A 20,400-nucleotide genomic window follows, 5' to 3' on the forward strand; every position below is an offset into this window, starting at 1 on the left:
AAAGGAAAACCCGGATACTCATTGGCCAGCCAACGTCGTCATAGACAGACTGGCTGACTGCATACGACGCAAATCCCCCAGAATTGCCGGATGCCATTATCGCCAGCGGAGAGGCGAAGCTGACCCGTCCCCTCCTTGTTGGGAGCCCGGGCGACCAGTGAGCCTTAGCCGGAGTTTAGTGACATGTAAATTGCATACACCAGTCGACTTGGAGAGTTTGATAAGTAAAGATGGTTGGCCTGCCTGACTTTGCGAAAAATCCCAAGCAACGGGTCTGGGTTCGCGGTCCGTGAGTGAGAATTTGGAGCCGGTGCAACAGTAGATCGGCCAGCTCAGCCAAGGGAGAGATGCAGAAGAGCCGCGCGTCCTCCCATCATGGCTCGAGCAATTCCCGGGACGGCTCTTTGGCTTCAAGTTGATAGTTGCACATTGCATATGCTGCAGGTATACAAGCTGAATCTGTTGAATCGCTACGTAACGTCTGAAGTTGGATCCACAGTCCTTTTGGAAGCTTGAAGCAGTCCAGGATTATGCTTGGACAGATGCCACACCTTGTAGCCATGTAGATGCGTTAGAACCTTGAAGGCTGTTGTGAGGTCGTCAATTCACGGTCGAAAGATAGCTTCGAGAAGAGCCGCTTGAGGTCAGGATCAAGTCGACGGGATCTTCGTGGACTTGGCGTAGCCACTGCTTTGAAAGTGGGGATTTGGGGTAGTCCGTGAGATCTGGGTCCCCCCTGCCCGATCCCGAAGCCTTTTCGCTGGGCCGAAAGGATTCAAGCGGCCAGCTGGCTGTGGTGACAGCTTAAACATACTTTTTGAGACGGTAGGGCTGCAGCACTGTCGATTTTCGAAGAAATACTCCAAACTTTTGTCCGAATATCCATAACGCAGGATCCTAGCTTCTCTTTTTACCAACTGTTCCTGTGTTTCAAATACTTTGAACTGGGCCAACTCAGTGTGTTTTACAACGGAATCCAAAGCTTCCCAGCCTGTCGGGACAAGGCTCGCGAAGGCGTCACGATGTCGACAGGCCGATGTGGCGCGGGAAGTTTAGGTATCCAGCTGAGAATAGAAACTTGAGAGTTTGCTCTCTCAACTTACTCGAATAGTTTACTTCTTCATGATGCTCCAAGATCATGTCAGATGCCGCAGTTGTGCTGATCCCAATCAGCCAGTCCAACTCCCAGAGGTCGAGTCAGCATCCGTGTACACTACAATTGATGCCTCCAGACGACACGTAGGTGTGCAGGTTAGATCACTCGTCGATTGGACAGTATCGCCAAACCGGAGCCGGAGTCGGAGTGCGACGTAAGCTTCTCAGCCTCGTCAGCTTGAATTCAGGATGAGCATAACGGACTTGGACGGCCCAACACTGAGGAAAAATGTATTTTATTGCGACACTGTTTTACATTACCGGCCGGAAAATGTGCCCTTCCACAGTAGGCACTCTGTAAACCCAACGTCATAGTCTTCTGCCCTGATGCCCCCTTCATTACCTGTTCATCGCATGAAACCAGCATGCTGATTGTAATATGGCATGCTGTTGCTGCCCCGAAAATCCTCAACGGCCCTATTCCTTTCCCTGAACTCCCAAGGCATTATGCGGAACCGATGTGCCAGGTCTTTAAAACCAACAAACGTAGAAACAAACACTGACAGTAAAGAAAAATGTGCGGTTCTACCAGCGGCAATCCACCTCGCCCCCCACTGTGATGTTGGCTGACCTTTCCTCTATCGCTAGGATCCTGCCCCGGCATCTCTTGCTCCGCCAAACACCAAGCTCAAACAATTCCACCCAAGCCAACTATCTATCACCTGATCAACCCGGACGCCGGACGTTTACCCTAAAGCATCGTGCCGAACGTGCCGTCGGTCGGGATTGGTTTGCGCGGGCTGCCATCCTCCGTGGCCGGTTTGCGATGACGGAATGTAAATCCGACAAATAAAGACTTGCCCATCGCATCGTCTCGGTCGGCCATACTCTCAAGGGCCTGTTGTTTATCATGGACCTCCTTGTACTTGGCCATATCAGCCTCATTGGTGAAATCATCAAAGTACCCTGCATCGGTTTCTGAGTCTAGTTCAGGTACAAATGGCGCCTTGGTCTGTCTAAGAGTGTCCCAATCCACCTCGGCGAAGTACTGATGCTCGTAGATGTCCTTGATGGTGGAGAAACGCTTGCTTCTTGAATTGATACAGCTGTTGTTCGTTAGTATGAGCACCCATGATGCGCTTGGCAAAGACTCACGTGGTGATGAAATTCCAGGTTCGATTGCTCAGGAAATAGTTCGGATCTTCCCATACCGGCCGCTTGAGTACGTCTTTCCAGTGCTTGAGGTTTCTCCATGTCTCGTCGGCGGTGGAGCCTGCGAAGGGGGGGAAGCCCGTCAGAGCTTCAAAGAGCATACAGCCCAAACTCCAGTAGTCGACAGTGTAGTCGTACTCATCGCCACGAAGGACCTCGGGGGCCATGTAATCGGGCGATCCCACGATAGATTTGGCGTAATTCACGTCGTTCTCGCGCATAGTTCGGTAGCCGTCCCGACGCTCGGCGATGGTGCGCTGGTCCATTGGCTTACCAAACGGAACACTGGTCTCTGATGCCTTCTCCAGTTTGATGCGCATGGACTCGATCTTGCCCGGTGCTAGCATCCCCGCGGCTAGGCCGAAGTCGGTCAGCTTGACATGGCCGGTGGAGTCAACCAGGAAATTCTCAGGCTTCAGATCTCGGTGAATATAGCCAAGCTTGTGCAACGCATCAACAGAGCAGAACATCTCAGCAATGTAGAATCGCGCATGGCGGTTGGAAAGAACGCCCGTATTGTTGAGAAGGGTTCGGAAATCTCCGCCTGGTACATATTCCATGGCAAGATAGATACTCTTGTCGTCCTGGAAGGAGTACAGTAGTCGAACCAACCACTCGCTCTTGGCCGTTGTGAGAATATCTCGTTCGGTCAGAACATGGCGAACCTCATCCAGCTTGAAAAGCAGTCTCTTGCTCATGACCTTCAAAGCACACACCTCCTTGGTGTCCTTCTTTTGCGCAAGATAGACTTGGCCATAGCCACCTTGGCCAACTTGTGTGAGGATTTGGAAATCACCCTGTCGAAGCCGGACGCGGCGCTTACGGAGGTTGGCGCGTTCTCGACCCGCGTATTTTTGCCACATCTGCTTGTGCGTCTCCTCATCGGTGCCCGGCGGGGCAGGATATTCCTCCTTGAAAGCATTGAGTCGAGCCTGGCGTGAGCCAACATAGGTGAGGAGATCGAAGTAGTAATCAAGGAAGTACAGCTGGGTGACGTTGACAAGGCGGCGGACATTGGGTTTTTTCAGGATCTCAAGTTCCTCGGGTGTCAGCCCGCGCGAAGTGTTGAACTTCTTGGTCGTAGGAGTCAATGGCCTGCTCTCTTTAAGCTGATAAAGTTCTTGACGAGAGACGGCGGCATGGTTGTGTATGTACGGGGAATCCGAGCCCCCGACGACAGGGATTCGCGAAGGAGGCGTGTTCTCTTGTCCCTGCTTCTTCAGGGGGCTGCCTGGAGTCTTGTGGATAATGCTCTCGTCGACATTGGGCGACCCCGTTCCGAAGTAGGGATCGTCGATCGGTTGGAGGTTGCTTCTGACTGGGGACAGCGGGCTCACACCAGTTTGGGGTCGCAGCCTGATGGGACTGTCGAGGCCATTGTTGCTGCTGAGCTTCATTGCGTTTTCGAACGCCACAGGGAGATCATTGGCTCCAGGTGGAGCCGTTTTCTTACTCGGGCTGCCCTGCGGTGTCGAAACGGGTGTGATGAAGCTGTTGCGGTTCTGGGAGGGCGTGGCAGGGCGCGAATCCTTGGAGCCTGGGAAGATACTCGTAATAAAGCTCGCCATGGCTGCGAAGGTTGACGGGGCAATGAATCGTGAACTCTCTGTCGATGTTGTCTGACTCGCGATGGTAGCAGACAAAGATCGGGCTAAGTTACGATGATCGCTGGCTGAGGACTTGGTTGGGGTCGCCGCTGCAAGCGCCGCCTGAGGTTGGTGGGGTTGTCGTGGGACGCGTGCAGAGCAGAAGGCCAATTGACGCTGTTGAAATACTTAAATCTGGCGGGGCTCTGGGTTGATGGAGAATCAACGATCTAGATGATCTAGGTGCAGAAGAAAGCAGCTTAAGCAACTGCAAACTGCGAACATCAATGGGGCCTCAGTACATTGAAATGATGCTCCCAAGGCTTGTTTTTGCTAGAGAATGCAATTCAGTTATTGCGCCATGATTGGGCGGGGTTGATTGCGTCCAACGTCACTATCAACACGGTCGCCCGGGCAGCAACGCCTGGAAGTCCGAGCGCAGGCTACGGCCTGGCCAGGATCCCTGCTACATTCCCGCTCTTGGGGGATCTCAGATCTTGTTTAGCGTTTACAACATTGGGCAGTTTGACACTGTGTTCCATCCAGATCATCCTATCATTTTATTGCATTTTAGGATTACAGTGGTTTATGAAAAGAAACAGTTCACACCCAATATTCGTCTTATGCATCATTTTGGGGACCCATTCCAGCATCCATAGTAAGCTGGTCAAAGCTCAAGGATATAGAAGTTGCACGGTGCAATTGTAGTTCAGTGGCGCGACGAGGCTGAAATTCCCTGCAGCCTTCATTTCCATTGGAATAAACATTAGCATTTCCATCTGGTGCCATACCACCATTCGAAACAGGACCGTCCACGAGGCTAACCACGGATTACCACCAAGTTGCTGTAGCCTTTGATCTCCTCTTTGGCCGCTCTTTCCGCTGCTTGTCCGAATATGCCCAAGGAACGCAACTATAACCCCGTGCAAGCCCAGCGCAAAGCTGACAAGGCCAAAGCGATCAAGAAGGGGAAGACCGAGGCCGTAGCACGCCGAAACGAGAAGCTCGGAAAGCGAAACCCAGAACGGATTCAATCACAAATCGATGATCTCAAACGAATCACATCTTCCGGAGGCAAGCTCACGAAGCACGAAGAGACTGTACTAGAAGGCCTTGAGCGAGACTTAAAGGCCGTCCACAAGGCGAGAGAAGCGCTTGGGGAGAATGCACCGACTTTCAGTCGCGGCGGTCCTCAAACCGGAGGCTACGGAGAGAATGGTGTGCTGGGCAAGCGAAGACGAGGTGGTGAAGATGCTTCAAGCAGCGACAGCGACGTGCCAGACGACGTCAAGAGCATACCTATGCCTCGAGACACCCCGCCCCCGATCCCTAAAGAAGTGATGGACAAATGGTACGCAAAGCGCAGAGAGAGACGTGCGAAGTCAAACGCAAACCCGAACGAGACACCCCTTGGAGAAAGGGGAGGAAGGCCGGTACCGCGTGGAGAGACACGCAAACAAGCTGCGCCTCCCGTGGAAGTCAAGACAGTATACGAAGCCAAGCCTGTGATCCGCGATTTGAGGAAGGAGGCCGTCACTGCCTTCGTGCCGACTGCTGTCAGGATGAAGATGGAGAAGGGTCGAGGTCGAGGTGCACTGCTGGAGCCCGAGGAGGCCGACCAACTGGAACGAGAAGGATATCTGAAGACTCAATCCAGACCAGAGGCTGCACCAAAAGGGATGCACAATGTCACCATGGAGGACGCTGAAGACGATGAGGCTTAACCGACCGAAAATTTGGCTGCATCAACCCATGAGCTATGGACCGATGATGCTACAAATGTGCAATATTGCGACAGGTTTACTCTTCAAGATCACTCAGCCAGGCTTAATTGAGTATTCTCTACGACCTCATCGGAAACTTCTTCCATATTTTAGATGCGGCCTTGATGGAAATGTGTCAATTCACTCACGCCTTTGCGCCTCCCCGCATTCAACCTCGCGTTTCGCAAAAAGTCTAGTTGTTGGGGGTCTCGACAATAGCCGGCATGCCGGTAGATACCAATAGCGCCTGCAGCGTGATAATAGTGTGTGTTCGGTCTAGTAGCATGCCCCTGTCTTGCATCGCGATGGGCTTCCTGAATGGGCTTCGGGGCTGTCGATAAGGCCCCTTGGGGCGGGGTTGGATGCACGTTGTTTGGCGGTGCCGTCACTCTGACTTCAAAGGTTCTCCACGCTCGCTTGACGGCTCCGACTCCGGCAACGCACGCTTTCCCGGATCCGAGGTACTTCGAAACTCTCTCATAGTCACGGGTGACCCGAATGTTTTCTATGATGCGGTGGCATAGTCGACATCAAGGTACTCGGCATCATTCATATAAGTCCGCCGCCGGTGAAACCTGCTCGAATTTGAAACCACCCAAGAAATCTCATCTGCCGCCGGAATGGAAGAAAAAGGTCTAGCAGGTGTTGAGTCTCCGCAGCCCTCTGTGGAGGAAAGCTTTGGCAATTTGCCCGATACTAATCAGAGCGATATCGACTTCAATTCGAACCCTGATCCTCAGCTTTTCGTTGTGCAGGAAGACGGGGCGTCTCCGGTAATCGACGACAAGTCAGATGCCGGCTCGGGCCCCATCACCCTCCTGGGTGCGGAGACATATCCTGAAGGGGGACTGGAAGCATGGCTAGTTGTCTTCGGGTCGTTTTGTGGTCTTTGCGCCTCATTAGGAATTATGAATACCATTGCCATTTTCCAGACTTATCTCGCCACGCACCAGCTTTCGGACTATAGCGAAGGCACCATTGGGTGGATATTCTCCTTGTACACCTTTTTATGCTTTGCTGGGGGTATCTACGTCGGGCCCATGTTCGACAAGTACGGCCCGAAATGGTTGGTATCTGTTGGGAGCGTGGGTATTGTCGTGAGCATGATGCTCCTAAGTATCTGTACAGGTAAGCAATCCTACATTCCCACGTGTCGTGTCGTGTCTTATGCTAATTCACGCGGCAGATTATTGGCACTTCCTCCTAGCTTTCGGCGTTCTCAACGGCCTTGCTTCTTCGGCATGCTTCACACCGTGCTTCACAACCATTGGCCATTATTTTCGTGAGCGTCGCGGGATGGCAACGGGAATCGCCAGCACCGGTGGTGGCGTGGGCGGTGTGGTATTCCCCTTGATGCTCCAGCGCCTCTTTAACCAAGTAGGCTATGCCTGGGCTATCCGCATTTTAGGCCTTGTCTGCATGGTTCTCTTCATATTTGCCATGCTTCTCGTGAGGAAACGCCTGCCACCGGCCAGCAATGCCAGCACGCACCCCGACTTTCGAATCTTCAAAGAGAAGGCATTCTTCCTTACCACCTGCGGCGTTTTCTTGCTTGAGCTTGGCCTCTTCATCCCACTAGCCTACATTTCGAGCTATGCTGTCGCTCAGGGCTTCAGCAGCGCCTTCGCTTTTCAGATCCTTCCCATCCTCAACGCAGCCTCAGTCTTCGGCCGGGCCCTCCCCGGCTACTGGGCTGACAAGATCGGCCCCTTCAACTCCAATATGCTCTCGGTCTTCCTCACTGTCGTCTCCGTGTTGGGTATTTGGCTGCCCGTCGGCCATACCATGCCAGGCATCATTATTTTTGTCATCTTGTTCGGGTTTGGGACAGGAAATAACATCAGTATTACGCCTGTGTGCGTCGGGCGCCTGTGTCACACTCAGCACTATGGGAGATATTACGCTACGTGCTACACCATCGTCAGCATTGCTTGTCTGGTTGGCATTCCGATCGCTGGGACTCTCGCTGAGGCTACTGGGGGTAACTATTGGAGTTTGATTGTATTTACGGGTCTGACGCAGTGTTTGAGCTTCTCGTTTTTTGCGGCGGCGAAGGTGGTCAGTGTAGGCTGGAAGCCTCAGGTTAAGTTCTGATTGGGAGTCATTGGGGCATACACTCTAGCGGATTACGAGCCACGCTGTTGTTCTAATCTGTTATATTGAAATTTTGATCATGTCTTATGTTATTATGATGGAGATAAATAAATTTTCTGTTATATTCATATTTCGTAGTTGTTTGTTCGTTCTTTTCTCTTGGCCCTTCGGTGGAATCGTCTTTCGCAAATTGCGTATTATTTATGCTGCACAGCTGTCTTCCTGTTAAAAAGGGCTGCGTACGAGGCTACGAGCAAAGTGCAGCCTGCGCGCTGAGGTGAGGATCCTTGATAGTTGTCTTTCGGGGGCGCGAGAAGGTCTGTTACCTTCCAGATGGCAGTCAGATGTCTAAGCGAGGGGGCAAGATGTAGCAACTGGACCGTTCATTCGGGCGGCTGTGTTTCTTTGATATTCTACAGTATCCAGATGATAAAGCAGCGTTTCCCATATGGAAAAGTACGAATTCTACTGTTGGCGTATTTTTATATAGCCAATTCCCAGTACCTAATGATCAGGCCAGATATTCATGGACGTTATCAAACCAATCAGAGCACGATCGACCGGCTTGGCTGAGGCTTGGGGTTTGGCTGATATTCCATCAGCACCATTTCTGCCACCAACAAATTCGGTTCAGAGCATTTGGCATCATTCTCCAAAGGCATATAGCTGAGGATGCCTGAATTATTCCGATACAACGCCTGGCGTCTTCGTGTCATGATGTAGAGCTCGTATCGAGAACATGGAGGCCGTGATGGACAGTTACGCAAAAAGTCTGGGTAAGCATGGTGGGAATGACGCCCCTCCAAGTAAAAGTATACAGAGGAACTCCACTGCTCAGTGTTGCAGGAAATCCTAGTCATGAACCATATCTTGACTGTTCTCGTGGTAAATAACAAGAAACCTGCTCGTCAACTTAATCAGGTTGTATTGTAGGTTAAGTCGCGGACTAGTAAAACTAGAGGCTAGAAGAATATTATCGCCAATACTGAGATGAACTCCTGTGGAGTATGCCGTGCCGGTCTAGGCCAAGGCTTTTTTTCTTTTTTGAAGATTTCAGATCAATGCCGAGAAAGGCATGTCGTTGCTGAAAGACCACTTAGAGTGCAATGTACGTCACTGGCTTGGCATCGATCGTCAAACAATAACGGCAGGTGCAATCAATGTAATGGCGGGGATGGCACGGACCGTAATACCCATTCGCCCGACAACTCCAAATCCTGACTCCCTCAAATATCAAGGGCGGCTTTTTGACAAGTGACAAGCACAGATTACTTAACAAAACCATACTCATTGCACTGAGAGTTCATGGAATCAGTGAAGTAAGTGTTGACTCATACGTCAAATATCAACGGATCTGTCCAATTCACAGTCTGCCATTCGAGAACCTCGTTTGTGACTCGCCCAGTTGACGGCCAAGTGGCTCACTCCGCACTTGAATCCCCCGACGGCCGAAGCCGGGAACCGAGATTTCACTTCTCGCAGCCGGAGCATCGGTATTAATAACTCAAACCCGGAAACAGCTGAGAAGTTTCTTCCTCGTCTTTGGTGGAATTTATTTCATATCACTGCACCACCTGCCCGCTATGGAACATTGAGCTATCCAGCCCTGCTCCATTCTATAATGCATACTAACACTATGACCACACAGCTAACACCTCATCTCGCCCCGGTCTCATTGTCAGACCACGCGGGCTACACACCAGCTCTGAGCCTGTCCTTCGGCCTTCCAGACCGGCCCCCATCCCCAACTTCATCGGTGTCATCGATAACATCTCAGGTCACCATGGCTAGTGCATCAACCGAGGGCACTTCCGCCTCCTTCCTTCAAGTGGTAGAAAATGCCTACTTCTCCTCCAATCCGCCCCCAAAGGCTCTTGCTGCTCACACAGCTCAAGCCCAGTCTTTCATTAACCACCATGCTGCGGAAGGCCGACGTGTGGTCCTGATCACATCCGGTGGTACGACGGTCCCTTTGGAGAAGCAGACTGTCCGCTTCATCGACAATTTCAGCGCCGGCACACGAGGAGCAACCTCCGCCGAGTACTTTCTCGAGGCGGGATATGCCGTCATCTTCCTCCACCGCCAATTTTCGCTGCTGCCCTACAGTCGACATTACAGCCATTCCACAGACTGCTTCCTGGATTTCATGCATGAAGGCCCTGACGGAAGTGTAGTGGCCAATCCGACGCACCAGGAAAAGATGCTCCGGGTGTTGCGAAAGTACAATGCCGCCAAACAGGGGCGCACTTTGCTTATGCTACCGTTTATGACCATCACGGATTACTTGCACGAGCTACGGGCGATTGCACAGTTGATGCGCCCTCTGGGACCTAATGGGTTGCTGTATCTTGCGGCAGCAGTTTCGGACTTCTTTGTGCCCCCTGAGCGCATGTCTGAGCACAAGATCCAGAGCACCAACGCGACGGACAACCTGAAGCAGGGGCCAATGACTATCAAGACGGAGACCCGATCCGAGGAAGCCACAGAAGAAACAGAGGAGGCATTCGACAACTTTGACTCTTCACCGGCTGTTCCGCGGAGCAAGCGGCTCATCGTGGATCTGGATCCTGTTCCCAAATTCCTCAAAAACCTTGTTGACGGCTGGGCGCCCGAAGGCATGATCGTGTCGTTCAAGCTGGAAACGGATCCCGGAATCCTGGTGCACAAGGCCAAGTACTCTCTGAACCGCTATCAGCATCATCTCGTGATCGGAAACCTGCTCACGACACGCAAGTGGGAAGTCGTGTTTGTGGCACCAAACCAGGCAGACAAGTGGATCCGGGTGCCCAACCACCTGAGGAGAAGGCCAAGCGCCGGTATAGAGGGACTTGTAGGAGCAGCGGATCGGAGTTGGGAACAAGACAAACCATTGGATCCTGCAACCTTGCCCGAGGGTGAGCCAGAACTCGAGATCGAGAGTCTCATTATCCCGGCAGTCGAGGAATTGCATCAAAAGCACATTGATTCCATTCGGGCGAAGGCATAGTGGGGGTAATACGGCAGCATCGAGCGCCGCACAGAATCCGAACAAGTGAGTGTTACATGTAAAATCTAGGTGCCTTAGCTATAAGATCTACTGGTTTTCTTACAAGTCATATTTTCCCTGATACTTGTGTGTAAGACCGGTGTGCTCCCGTTGTGTGTTAATCAGCATGTCTCGGATAGACGGCCAGCGCAGAACCAGAGAAGGGAGAAAAGCTACTTTCCCACCAAACCCGCTCGGGGTAACGGTCGCCATGATGCTACCTCCCTACCTCTATACCTTTGCCCCGTCCCTCTTAGCTCGCTAAATCTTCCCCCCAAACTGCCCCGCCGCATTCTCCTCCGCATCCGAAAATGATCCCCCTGCTGAGTTCAAAGCCTCAGCCAAGCGGCTAAGGCTGTCGCTTAGTCCCACCAGGTCCTGCTGCGTGTTACTCAGGAGCCCGGCGACTCCATCGACGGCGAATCCGCTCGATAGCAGCGAGTTGACTTGGGAGACGATGTCGGTGCCCGTGACCTGGATGGCGGCGTTGCTGCTTTGAATATTGCTGGCTACTTGGGCCAGTTGAGAGGCGTCGACAGTGGTAGTTTGACGGGCGTTGAGGGTTCGAGGAGGCGAGGGGAGGGCGTAAGGGGAGGCGGAGACGAAGGCGGCGGTTGTGAGGAGGAGGGCGAGGTGGTACATTTTGGTTGTAGGCGTGGTGCTGGATTTTGATTTGTAAAGTATGTCTGGGTGGTATTGGCGGCTTCGAGTGTAGAAGTTTGATTTCTCGTGGGCTTAGGTGGAAGATGCTTTTGCGCTGGAGATGGAGTTGCTAGTGAGGATTCACTTACGATAGCACACGACTTGATTCAGCGATTTATATGTGCTACCCATTTCCTCCAAGACCGCCCCCGACTACATTACAGAAAGGTCACAAGTGGAAGACGTTTCATTACCAAAAATATACATATGTCCTATGACTAAATATCGCTACTCAATCCTACTCAACGGTGGCTTGATGCCAAGTAAAGGCGCGGCGACCAAAGCAACTAGCGTAAGGCGAGCCAAACGATGAGCATAGTGTGATTAGAGCTATGTAATTAAAGAACCGCTAGAGAGGGAGCAGCAGGGTTTGGGGTCGGGCTGAGATCCTACTAATAAACCGTTGGCTTCAGCCGCACGCATGAACTGGGTCCTGCGACGTTGAAATAAACATCCTTGCGTCTAAAGAGCTTGGGGCGGTTTTATTATCTAAAATATCAGCCCAAGAATATTACGATACATATCCAGCATGTTGTTCCCGCCAGGAGATCTTGATAACTGGGAGCTGAGGATACCACACGCTGCTTTGTTGGTTGAATATCGGCACAGGATACCCATATATAACATTTCCTCCCATGTTCAGTAAGAATAATAAGTCGTGTGTTTCGCAAAGAGACAAGGCAGCAAGCCGTCCAGGATTCTCTTAAAACTACTTGAGACTGGTGAAAGGAGCATTTCTTTGTCCAACGACACAGTATCTAGAACTACCACGATATCCTGAGAACTCATCTAGTTGATTATTTCATCAATTGTGGCTATCTTTGGCTTATGAAACTTAATCTTTCACTCTGTGGATCCCATGGCATCGGCAAATATATCGCGACTTTGAACTGCGTTGTTGTCCGGGGCTATGGTGGGCATCCTTCTACAATAACAAAGGCGTTCAAGGCTACAACTAATTTTTCTCTCAACAACAGGTATGCTGAGAAGCATGTATACCATCATCCCCTGTGCTGATATATATGCAAGGTACTGCCCCCCTTTCGCCATTTTGCACATCGTTGTCTGGCTTGTCAGCACCAACACAGATCACCATTCGAACCAGATCCAGAGGACAATTCCACTGTTCACTTTGACATACCGCATCATGGCGGAACACAAGGACCGAGGCGAGGAACACGTCGAAAGGGCGACCAGAAAGTCCGACGACGTCAGAGATCCTTACGACGCCGATGGTGTCTACCAGGAAGAGGGTATGACAATCCTTGGGAATGAACTGGCAAATTTTCTATTGGAGAGCTAGCGTTGACCTTGCCCAATGATGGTCAAGAGGCGGCACGAGCTAACACTTCGTCAGTGCAAGATAACAACGACGATGACGATAGCGACGACTCATCGCCCCTCCTAGACGCGATCGATGATACCGCGAAAATCGCGGGAGTCTTTGGCATAGAAGATCATGTCAGTCGCTTTATGATCGCTGCTCAAGTTGATCATGAGAAGGCCGAAGAGTCCGCCGGCATCCCACCGCCTCCCGCGCCTCTCGGCCACAGAGCTCAGCTTGGCTACGACCCACCCGAGCCGTCACCCTTAAGGATCATATTGACCGCGATTAGTTCATCCCCGATGACATCTTCTCCAAGAATGTCAGGGGGTGGTATTTCGCCTTTGACACCACCGCGCATCACGCTGACAGGCGCTTCCACGCCCTCGCTGCTGTCTCCCTTGAGGATGCCGAGACTGGCTATGGCTATTCCTACAACTCCGACACGGTTCTTACAGCGTTCTGATACCACCGTGTCTCCTGAGAGCGACTCGGGTGTGTCTAATATGTCAGAAGAGAGTTTATTCTCTCCCGATTTGCCCTTTCCCGAAACCTAGGGACCGACCGGGGCGGCAGGATCAAACTAGTGAAAGCCACAGATGAGCCCATCTTCTCCTGATTCTTCTGATACTGCTAACCGGCCAAGAAGCGTCATACTCTACGCCCGGCCTGACCTCACGTGCGGAAACTGCCGGCGGCAAATCCTCGTCGAGAGACCGGCCGGGGCGTAAGTGCTGTGGATGGATTTGTCCAGATTTGACGACAATACGGCTATTTTTGCATTCCGGGAGAAGTGGGGATCGCATCCTCTTTACAAGAATGATCCGTTGGATCAGTACAAGGATATGACGTGAAACCGGCTTTTAGGGGAGTTCAGGTGAGTTCGGAAACTTCGCAAAGGTTAAGTTCACAAAGTTTAGGCGGAGCATTTTGCAGGCCTAGGTGCAAAAGTAAAGATGAACAGCGATTTTTACGGTGGTACTAATATGTCATTTTGCATAAATAGAGACTCAGAGGGCCGTGGAAGGTAATCGTGGAGTTTTCTGTACTGTTGTATTATCTTATAGATGTCGACAATATCGCAAGAGCTGCTGGCCTGATTTTGCGCTGGGTTCCCTCTTACCTGAATGAACCTGTATTATTATTGAGGTATAAATGAGAACTTTCACAACTTCTCTGATCGTGACTTCACGGTACGGCACATAAGCTTCATGCGAATATCGTCAATGAAGGCAACCATCCCAAGTGGACCTTCGACTCTTTACTGGGTCCTTCAAACTCTATCTGCATCGTAGTTCAATATTTGCACTCGTGGCTTGTCTTTACGAAACATAAAACATGAAAACTCACATCATATTTGCTGAAAAGCGTCGCCGTAGTCTTGCACTCAACCATGCCCAGGGGCTTTCCCAAACACACCCTGTTCTCACCGCCAAACACAAAGCCATCAGCGCGCATAATCTTCAGCCTCGCGGCAAAGGCTTCTTTACTTTCACTCTTGCCAGCTAGCCGCCTGTCAGCTCGAATCACAACTCGGACTCGACTATGTCACACTGCTATAGGCTGGCATTCCAAGGCCAGTTATCTAGATCCTGCAACTTACGTCCTATTGTGACTTCGCCTCCGGTGTGGTGGGATGCCCATACCAAAATCTCACTTGGAGGCGGACTTGGCAGGTTTTAGATGATGAGATTATGGTAAGATTATTTGCATCACCATAAACAACGACCTGCAGAGTCATCATTCATAGTTCTGTTCCTAATGGCTATGGCTTGATAATATCCGCAGCCACTATGATCCCATTTGCCGTCTTCTGCACCCATTCAGCAGCTAGTGAGGTATAACCAGCTGTCAGGGCCTCGCTGATACCAGGGAATGTCTGGGCAGCATATCCTGCGTGATTCTTTAGCATTATCTCGTCAATACTGAAAAGGGGCCACATACCGGTATCGCTTCCAGGGGCAAATATAACATGCCTGTAGAACTCTCTCTGCGGAATACCACCTTGAGAAACGAAACCCCGCTGGAAATCTCTGTGTTTATGGTTGACAGCCGCAAGAAGCTCATTGTCCGCACCTTTCACAGCTTGATGCTCAAGCTGCTTCAACTCGGTGGCACACCGCGCGAAGTAGCCAATCGCCTCCTCGAGAGCAGACGTGTCCAACGTCTCCGATGTTGAGTTTATTGCCGAGATCAAGTCTTTGTAGTAGAGACTCATTTGGACAGCATAGTTAGACAGATTAAAGGGTATCAAATCGTCATCGGCGAGTTTGTACGCCAGCAGAGCCAAGTACTAAGCTGAGTCAGCACCCAAAGTAGGAAAGGGATTGAGTTCTTGACCTGAGCCATGGACTGATGCGTCAAAAATTCAGGGTCGCCGAATTTCGACATCCAGTGGTAGGAATCGTAGTTACTATGATAGTGGTAGACTGGGTCAATGTCGCTTGGGTTCGAACCCATATCAATCTAGAAATGGTTATTCTCCTAACTCGTTGCTTTCAAGAAATTTCAGCACTGGAATACTCACTGCTCCAATTCCGGCATGATCAAGAAAAGCAGTATAGTCACTGCCGCTTCCGAGCACACCGATTTCGCCCTCATTATCTTCATACCAAACATCATACATTGTCCTGCCAGAGTCCATCCAGAGGATCTTCTTCATCGTCTCCGTCGCAACTTCGTGAAGCTCGGGGGTTGCGGCAATGCCGGGATGAGGGCCAGACACTCCCACATCAATATTAAGATACGACACGGCGGTTTCGGTAAGCCAGGGGATGTATTCCTCGACCCACTCGGTCGAGCCAACGAGCCCGTACTCCTCGCCGTCCCATGAACATAATACGATGTTCCGCTTCGGCTTCCAGCCCTGAGCTAGAAGCGCCCCAAATGCCTTGCTCAGTTCGACGATGATTGCGGTCCCGCTGTTGGGATCGGCAGCTCCACCAACGACCCAAGCATCCCTGTGATTCCCAATGACGATGGTTTCGTCCGCATTGGTTCCGTTGATGACACCGATTGCATTCCAGATAGGTGCGTAAGTGTTCTTCATCAGGTTACTAAGGCCAAGGACTGCACCGGGCGCCGGGCCAGTGCTGTAAGACACGTTGAGAGCCCCGACCCACCGTGTACGATTGACCTCTCGGCCAGAAATCCCATGTCCATCTAGGGCTTCGAGAATGGGTATCGCATCTACATAAGAGATCGGTATTGATGGGATCTTAACTAAGACGCGAGAAGGGTCTGCACGGAGTGGGTCGTTCTTGGAAGGATATCCGGGGGTTGTCGGATCGCCAGGATAGATGGCGAGATTTTGCACGCTTCCCCGCTGGACCGAAGTCGGGTTCCTGGCAGGTCCATCCGGATATGCTGCGTACCCATTGGCTTCTGTCATGTTTCCATCGTCGTCTGGGTCCGTGAATAGAACGGCACCGACCATGCCATATTCCTGTGCATTCTTGACCTTCAAGCCGCGGAACGGCCCTCCATACCTGGAAATGGCGATTTTCCCTTCCAAGGGGACCCCGAGCTCGATTAATCTCCGGAAGTCAACTTGCTGGCCTCGACCGACATAGACGTACTCTGCACTGGCGTTACCATTGGCTGAGTATCCATGAAACGTGGGAATCCGATCAGGATAGCTGCTTGTAGAATCTTCGTTCAACACCGCTTCTTCCAGACTGGGATGGAAAACACTGCCGTTGGCATAGGTGAGGCTCAGTGACTTGCTGATGGGGTAGTCGATATAGACGTTGTATGTCACGACACTGGAGTCGATGCCGTTCTCAGCCCAGCGGTCAGCAGTCCACTGCGCCATACTGAAATTCTTGCCGGCGAGATGAGCTCCATGGGTGTAGTAGTATGACCAGTCAGATAGTGTTCTGTTGGAAATTGCTTCAACAAGAGTACTTTCATGCGGGGTCAACGGCGTAGGCGATACACCCTGGTGCTTGACATTGGAATGATGAAAATGCCGTTCACGCTGACACGCATTGGCGTGCGTAGCTAGGAGTGCTACCACGCCTAGTAACTTAGAGGTCCTCATAATGGTCGTAGTGTCGTAGGTAGAATATATCCATCGTATTTTGTTGAAAATGGCCATAGATATATGATACTATGCCTCCACTGCTGTACAACCCCTCACGCGTAAAGGTGACTGACTCTATACGGCATTTGGCGCTGCTCATCATTGGCCGTGGTCGAGGATAGTCGCATGGTGACAGGGATCAATGCTGGTACCGACACGACGGGCACTACGTGCATGTTGATGGCGTCAATTGCCAACTTAAGCTGCCATATTGGGCGAGGTCCCTCTCGTCACTTGGAGTCATATCCTGACTTCAGTTTCTCATGCGGCACTTTTTCGACACGAGCCTGGAAGTCTGGAGGATCAAAGCCGTTGATACCCAGCTCAGTACGAACTCGATACTGCAAACATATCAGTGATTCTGCCCATCCTTGCCGCATTGCGTCGAACGGCCGTCGGCCTGTAACTACTTGACCGTGGAATACTGGTCGTGCGCCTGCATATATCTGCTCCAAATCATCATGCTGACTTTTACAGAACTCGGCATCATCCCCAAACATTACTTGTCACAATTGTGGTAATAGTACGACCCCGCATTGAAGTGCAATACAACTTCCCATAGTAGCTTTCCTTATTGAGAGAGTGGTTGCAACCCTGCTTTTCATTTTCTTTCTATTTCCCAGTGAGCACGCAGATAAAGTAGCCGAGAAATTTGCACGGCAATGGTCACATTCGTCGTAATTCGTGAGGTCGAAGTGAATCCCACCCGATACCTCCCCCGGGGCAACACGAACATAAATATTGTCAGAAAGTTACCAAAATAAAGATCCCAGATGGTCAAATGCTTGCCTGAAACAACAGCCTGCCTTGTTACTTTACCATTTTGAGTTGGAAAGACTGAATGTTGGGAGACAGCGGAGGTACCCGGGAGTCTGCTTAGGTAGGCTGACGGATCCCGCCCAAACTTCCTCTCCGAGCAGACCTCGCCAATGGGGACACATGGCCCGTGTTGGAACCACCATCTGCAGCACTGCCGTGTAGCTAGCATCCGATACAGTAGAACCTGCGTACTGCTTCCGAAGGTCTTTTTCCCGAAATCTCGAACTCCTTTCTTCCTTAGTACTTCCTCGCCTATTTCAACCTGTACGTGATAGAATACGACTTGGGTCCATGAAGTTCCGATCTTAGCAATTCGCAGTATCAACTGCTTCAATGGTATCATGGAGAATAATCATGGTAATTGACGTCAAGATCGTGCAAGCCGAACACATCGTAATTCAACGTCTCTCACTGCGGCAACCAGTGACATGACGGAGTTTGGCCCCCATGTACTAGCATAATCAGTTTCGGACAAAGCATATTGCAGACGGTGGATCAAGGTACAATCCGACGTTCGGTTTCAGGGTTGCATCTGTCATCTGCCAGTAAGTACAACTCAGATACGCCGAAAGCGGCGGGCCAATTGCAAACGAAGAACATAATGTAAATGTGCGAGATGCGTCAAATACCAATTGCTATATGTTGTGATCTTGTTCCAACTAGTTAAGCCAGTGGTCGTTGTAGAGTTTACCTTAATCAGCCAATTCGGTACTTTTGGCCTTCCAAGTTTGACGCTTTCGGTAACTGAATAGGTAGTCGGAGTACTTGATCACACAAAACTTGTATATATTATGTATTTAAAGGCGCAGGAATTTGAGGATCATATATCTCCATTAAAGCTAGTGAACATGGCGTGGGGCTGCGATCTCATACGAGCGAGACTACTGTACACGTCGGTTATTCGCAGCGCAATCGCCTTCGGGGCGGCTGCGTGGCACACTATAAGCGAGGAACCAGCGGGACCAGCTAAGAGCCTAGTCGGGATACAGAATGAGTGCCTCCGAATAGTCTGTGGCGCCTACAAAGCGACACCGGTCCGACACCTAGAAATAGAGGCAGCTATCCCGCCACTAGACCTATATCTCAGTGCCCGGGTGTCAGAGAACAGAATGCCATAGGCACCAGTGGGTGTCAGGACACTGAACGCAGGACACCGGCGGGCCGCCGGAGGGGTGTTTCGGACAAAAGACTCCCGAATCATGATTACAATCTATGTGAAGCTTTGGGATGACGAAAGTCAAGATCCTTGGCATCGCCGACCCTGCTGTTATGCCGGGTCCAAGCGGCGGCCTAGCTATCTATATAAGGACCATCTCGAAGTAGGATAGGGAAGGAGTTGTCAGAGCCACAAGTGTCATCCGAGGCGGGCCGGCTTCCACCAGGTAGGAAGCCGTTTGTGGCGGCTAGAGAGCCGCTTGTGGCGAATGAGAGCCGTTGAAGCCGTTTGCAGCGGATAGGGAATCGCTTGGTTGCAGATAAGGAGCCGCTGTCCAAGATATTGGCCGAAGTCGGAGGAACACAGACATACGGAAGCAAACATCCAGAATCCAAGAGAGAACCTCGGCTGGCTATAAGTAAGGAGTCGAGACGGAGGAAGATAGAGAGGGCAGAGATCAATGCATCACCGTGGGCACCCCTACCTGAGACCGCCAGTGACCACCCGGTGCTACGTAGGAGGGACGCCCGTTACTCCCCATCACTCTGTACTATTGCCTTCGGCCTAGCCGTACCCTGACACCGGGCGGCGAAATTTGAAGAACGGCTACGGAATAACGGCAAAAGGAGCCTGCTTCGGAGCGCGAGCGCGAGAGCGTCACACATACTCCGACAGGACACGCCGGCGAGACGGAAGCGGGCGTCACAATCGCTCAGACCAGCGGGGTACACGATAGAGAAGGAGGCTAGGGGCTCCGAGTGGATAGGCAAGGCGAAGGAAGTCCCGGCCGCCCTCCTAGACCACTGGGAGAAGAGATGGCTCTCCGGGGCAGCACAACACGACCGCCAGCGACGCGCTATCGCCGAGGAGCAGGAGGGCCCCTCGATGCGAATGCCGAAACAGGGCAAGTACTCAGACCTAAACCGACCGGAGGCGTCTACCCTATGCCAGATCAGGACCGGAAAAATAGGACTATCAGATTTCTTATTTAAGATAGGAGCCTTCGGTGTGTACTCGCCGTTATGCCGCTGTGGAGAGGCCCCCGAGACGGCAGAGCACGTAATCCTCTTTTGCGGCCTGCTGGAAGAATCGAGAGAGCGCCTACGGGCCACTATCGCACCATGGCCGCTGCATACACGTAGAGACCTGGCAACGGCGACGGGGAAACCAGTAGTCAGCGGGACTATCACAAGGTGGCTACTCAGGACTGGCCGGATAGCGCTTAGGCCCGGATAATATCGATCTTCTCAGGGGGACTTTGTTAGTAGGGTGAGAACTAACATAGTATTGTGGTGGACGTAACGCAGTCGCTAATAGAGCGAACCTACGTAGCAGCGTATGTATTTAGTCCAGCCATTAGGGCACGGTTTGACATACGGGAGCACTTGTAGAGGTACCGGGGGCTTCGAGCCTACGGCGTATTTAATAATAATAGTCGGCTGGTGTAGTTGGTCACTTCGCTGGTAGATAAGTCCCGATTTGAGCCTCGCCCACTTGGGTCGGTGACGAGTCGCGGGTTCGAATCCCGCAGCTGACACAC

At 51.5% G+C, this 20,400-nt stretch overlaps 7 protein-coding genes and 1 non-coding gene across 8 annotated transcripts; 5 read left to right on the forward strand and 3 right to left on the reverse strand.

Annotated features, from left to right (window-relative positions):
• Positions 1-1,785: 1,785 nt before the first annotated feature.
• Positions 1,786-4,217, reverse strand: BCR38DRAFT_157138 (kinase-like domain-containing protein). The gene is made up of 2 exons (XM_040853752.1): positions 2,251-4,217; positions 1,786-2,201 (listed from the first exon to the last, which is right to left on the reverse strand). The coding sequence occupies exons 1-2, from the start codon at positions 3,873-3,875 to the stop codon at positions 1,847-1,849; spliced, it is 1,980 nt and encodes a 659-aa protein (XP_040718012.1). The 5' UTR covers positions 3,876-4,217; the 3' UTR covers positions 1,786-1,846.
• A 489-nt stretch (positions 4,218-4,706) lies between these two features.
• BCR38DRAFT_157145 (WW domain binding protein 11) lies at positions 4,707-5,947 on the forward strand. Its single transcript, XM_040853753.1, has one exon. It carries the CDS (start codon positions 4,790-4,792, stop codon positions 5,615-5,617), a length of 828 nt encoding a protein of 275 aa, XP_040718013.1. The 5' UTR covers positions 4,707-4,789; the 3' UTR covers positions 5,618-5,947.
• Positions 5,948-6,276: 329 nt separating this feature from the next.
• BCR38DRAFT_338529 (major facilitator superfamily domain-containing protein) lies at positions 6,277-7,750 on the forward strand (the record flags this gene model as incomplete). Its single annotated transcript, XM_040855624.1, has 2 exons — positions 6,277-6,784; positions 6,843-7,750. 2 exons carry the CDS (start codon positions 6,277-6,279, stop codon positions 7,748-7,750), a joined length of 1,416 nt encoding a protein of 471 aa, XP_040718014.1.
• A 1,296-nt stretch (positions 7,751-9,046) lies between these two features.
• On the forward strand, positions 9,047-10,930 carry BCR38DRAFT_426914 (DNA/pantothenate metabolism flavo protein). The gene has a single exon (XM_040859798.1). It carries the CDS (start codon positions 9,372-9,374, stop codon positions 10,734-10,736), a length of 1,365 nt encoding a protein of 454 aa, XP_040718015.1. The 5' UTR covers positions 9,047-9,371; the 3' UTR covers positions 10,737-10,930.
• BCR38DRAFT_426915 (uncharacterized protein) lies at positions 10,916-11,641 on the reverse strand. The gene has a single exon (XM_040859799.1). It carries the CDS (start codon positions 11,415-11,417, stop codon positions 11,037-11,039), a length of 381 nt encoding a protein of 126 aa, XP_040718016.1. The 5' UTR covers positions 11,418-11,641; the 3' UTR covers positions 10,916-11,036.
• A 983-nt stretch (positions 11,642-12,624) lies between these two features.
• On the forward strand, positions 12,625-13,932 carry BCR38DRAFT_407372 (uncharacterized protein; the record flags this gene model as incomplete). The annotated part of the gene is made up of 5 exons (XM_040858162.1): positions 12,625-12,730; positions 12,835-13,296; positions 13,451-13,528; positions 13,744-13,828; positions 13,869-13,932. 5 exons carry the CDS (start codon positions 12,625-12,627, stop codon positions 13,930-13,932), a joined length of 795 nt encoding a protein of 264 aa, XP_040718017.1.
• A 157-nt stretch (positions 13,933-14,089) lies between these two features.
• Positions 14,090-17,023, reverse strand: BCR38DRAFT_426916 (N-acetylated-alpha-linked acidic dipeptidase). Its single transcript, XM_040859800.1, has 4 exons — positions 15,329-17,023; positions 15,142-15,267; positions 14,746-15,094; positions 14,090-14,694 (listed from the first exon to the last, which is right to left on the reverse strand). The coding sequence occupies exons 1-4, from the start codon at positions 16,898-16,900 to the stop codon at positions 14,567-14,569; spliced, it is 2,175 nt and encodes a 724-aa protein (XP_040718018.1). The 5' UTR covers positions 16,901-17,023; the 3' UTR covers positions 14,090-14,566.
• Positions 17,024-20,294: 3,271 nt separating this feature from the next.
• On the forward strand, positions 20,295-20,397 carry BCR38DRAFT_t121. The gene has a single exon. It is a non-coding gene; the product is annotated as a tRNA-Thr (tRNA).
• Positions 20,398-20,400: the final 3 nt, after the last annotated feature.

This window comes from Pseudomassariella vexata, assembly GCF_002105095.1.
Source record: "Pseudomassariella vexata strain CBS 129021 chromosome Unknown BCR38scaffold_4, whole genome shotgun sequence".
NCBI classification, from domain to species: Eukaryota; Fungi; Ascomycota; class Sordariomycetes; order Amphisphaeriales; family Pseudomassariaceae; genus Pseudomassariella; species Pseudomassariella vexata.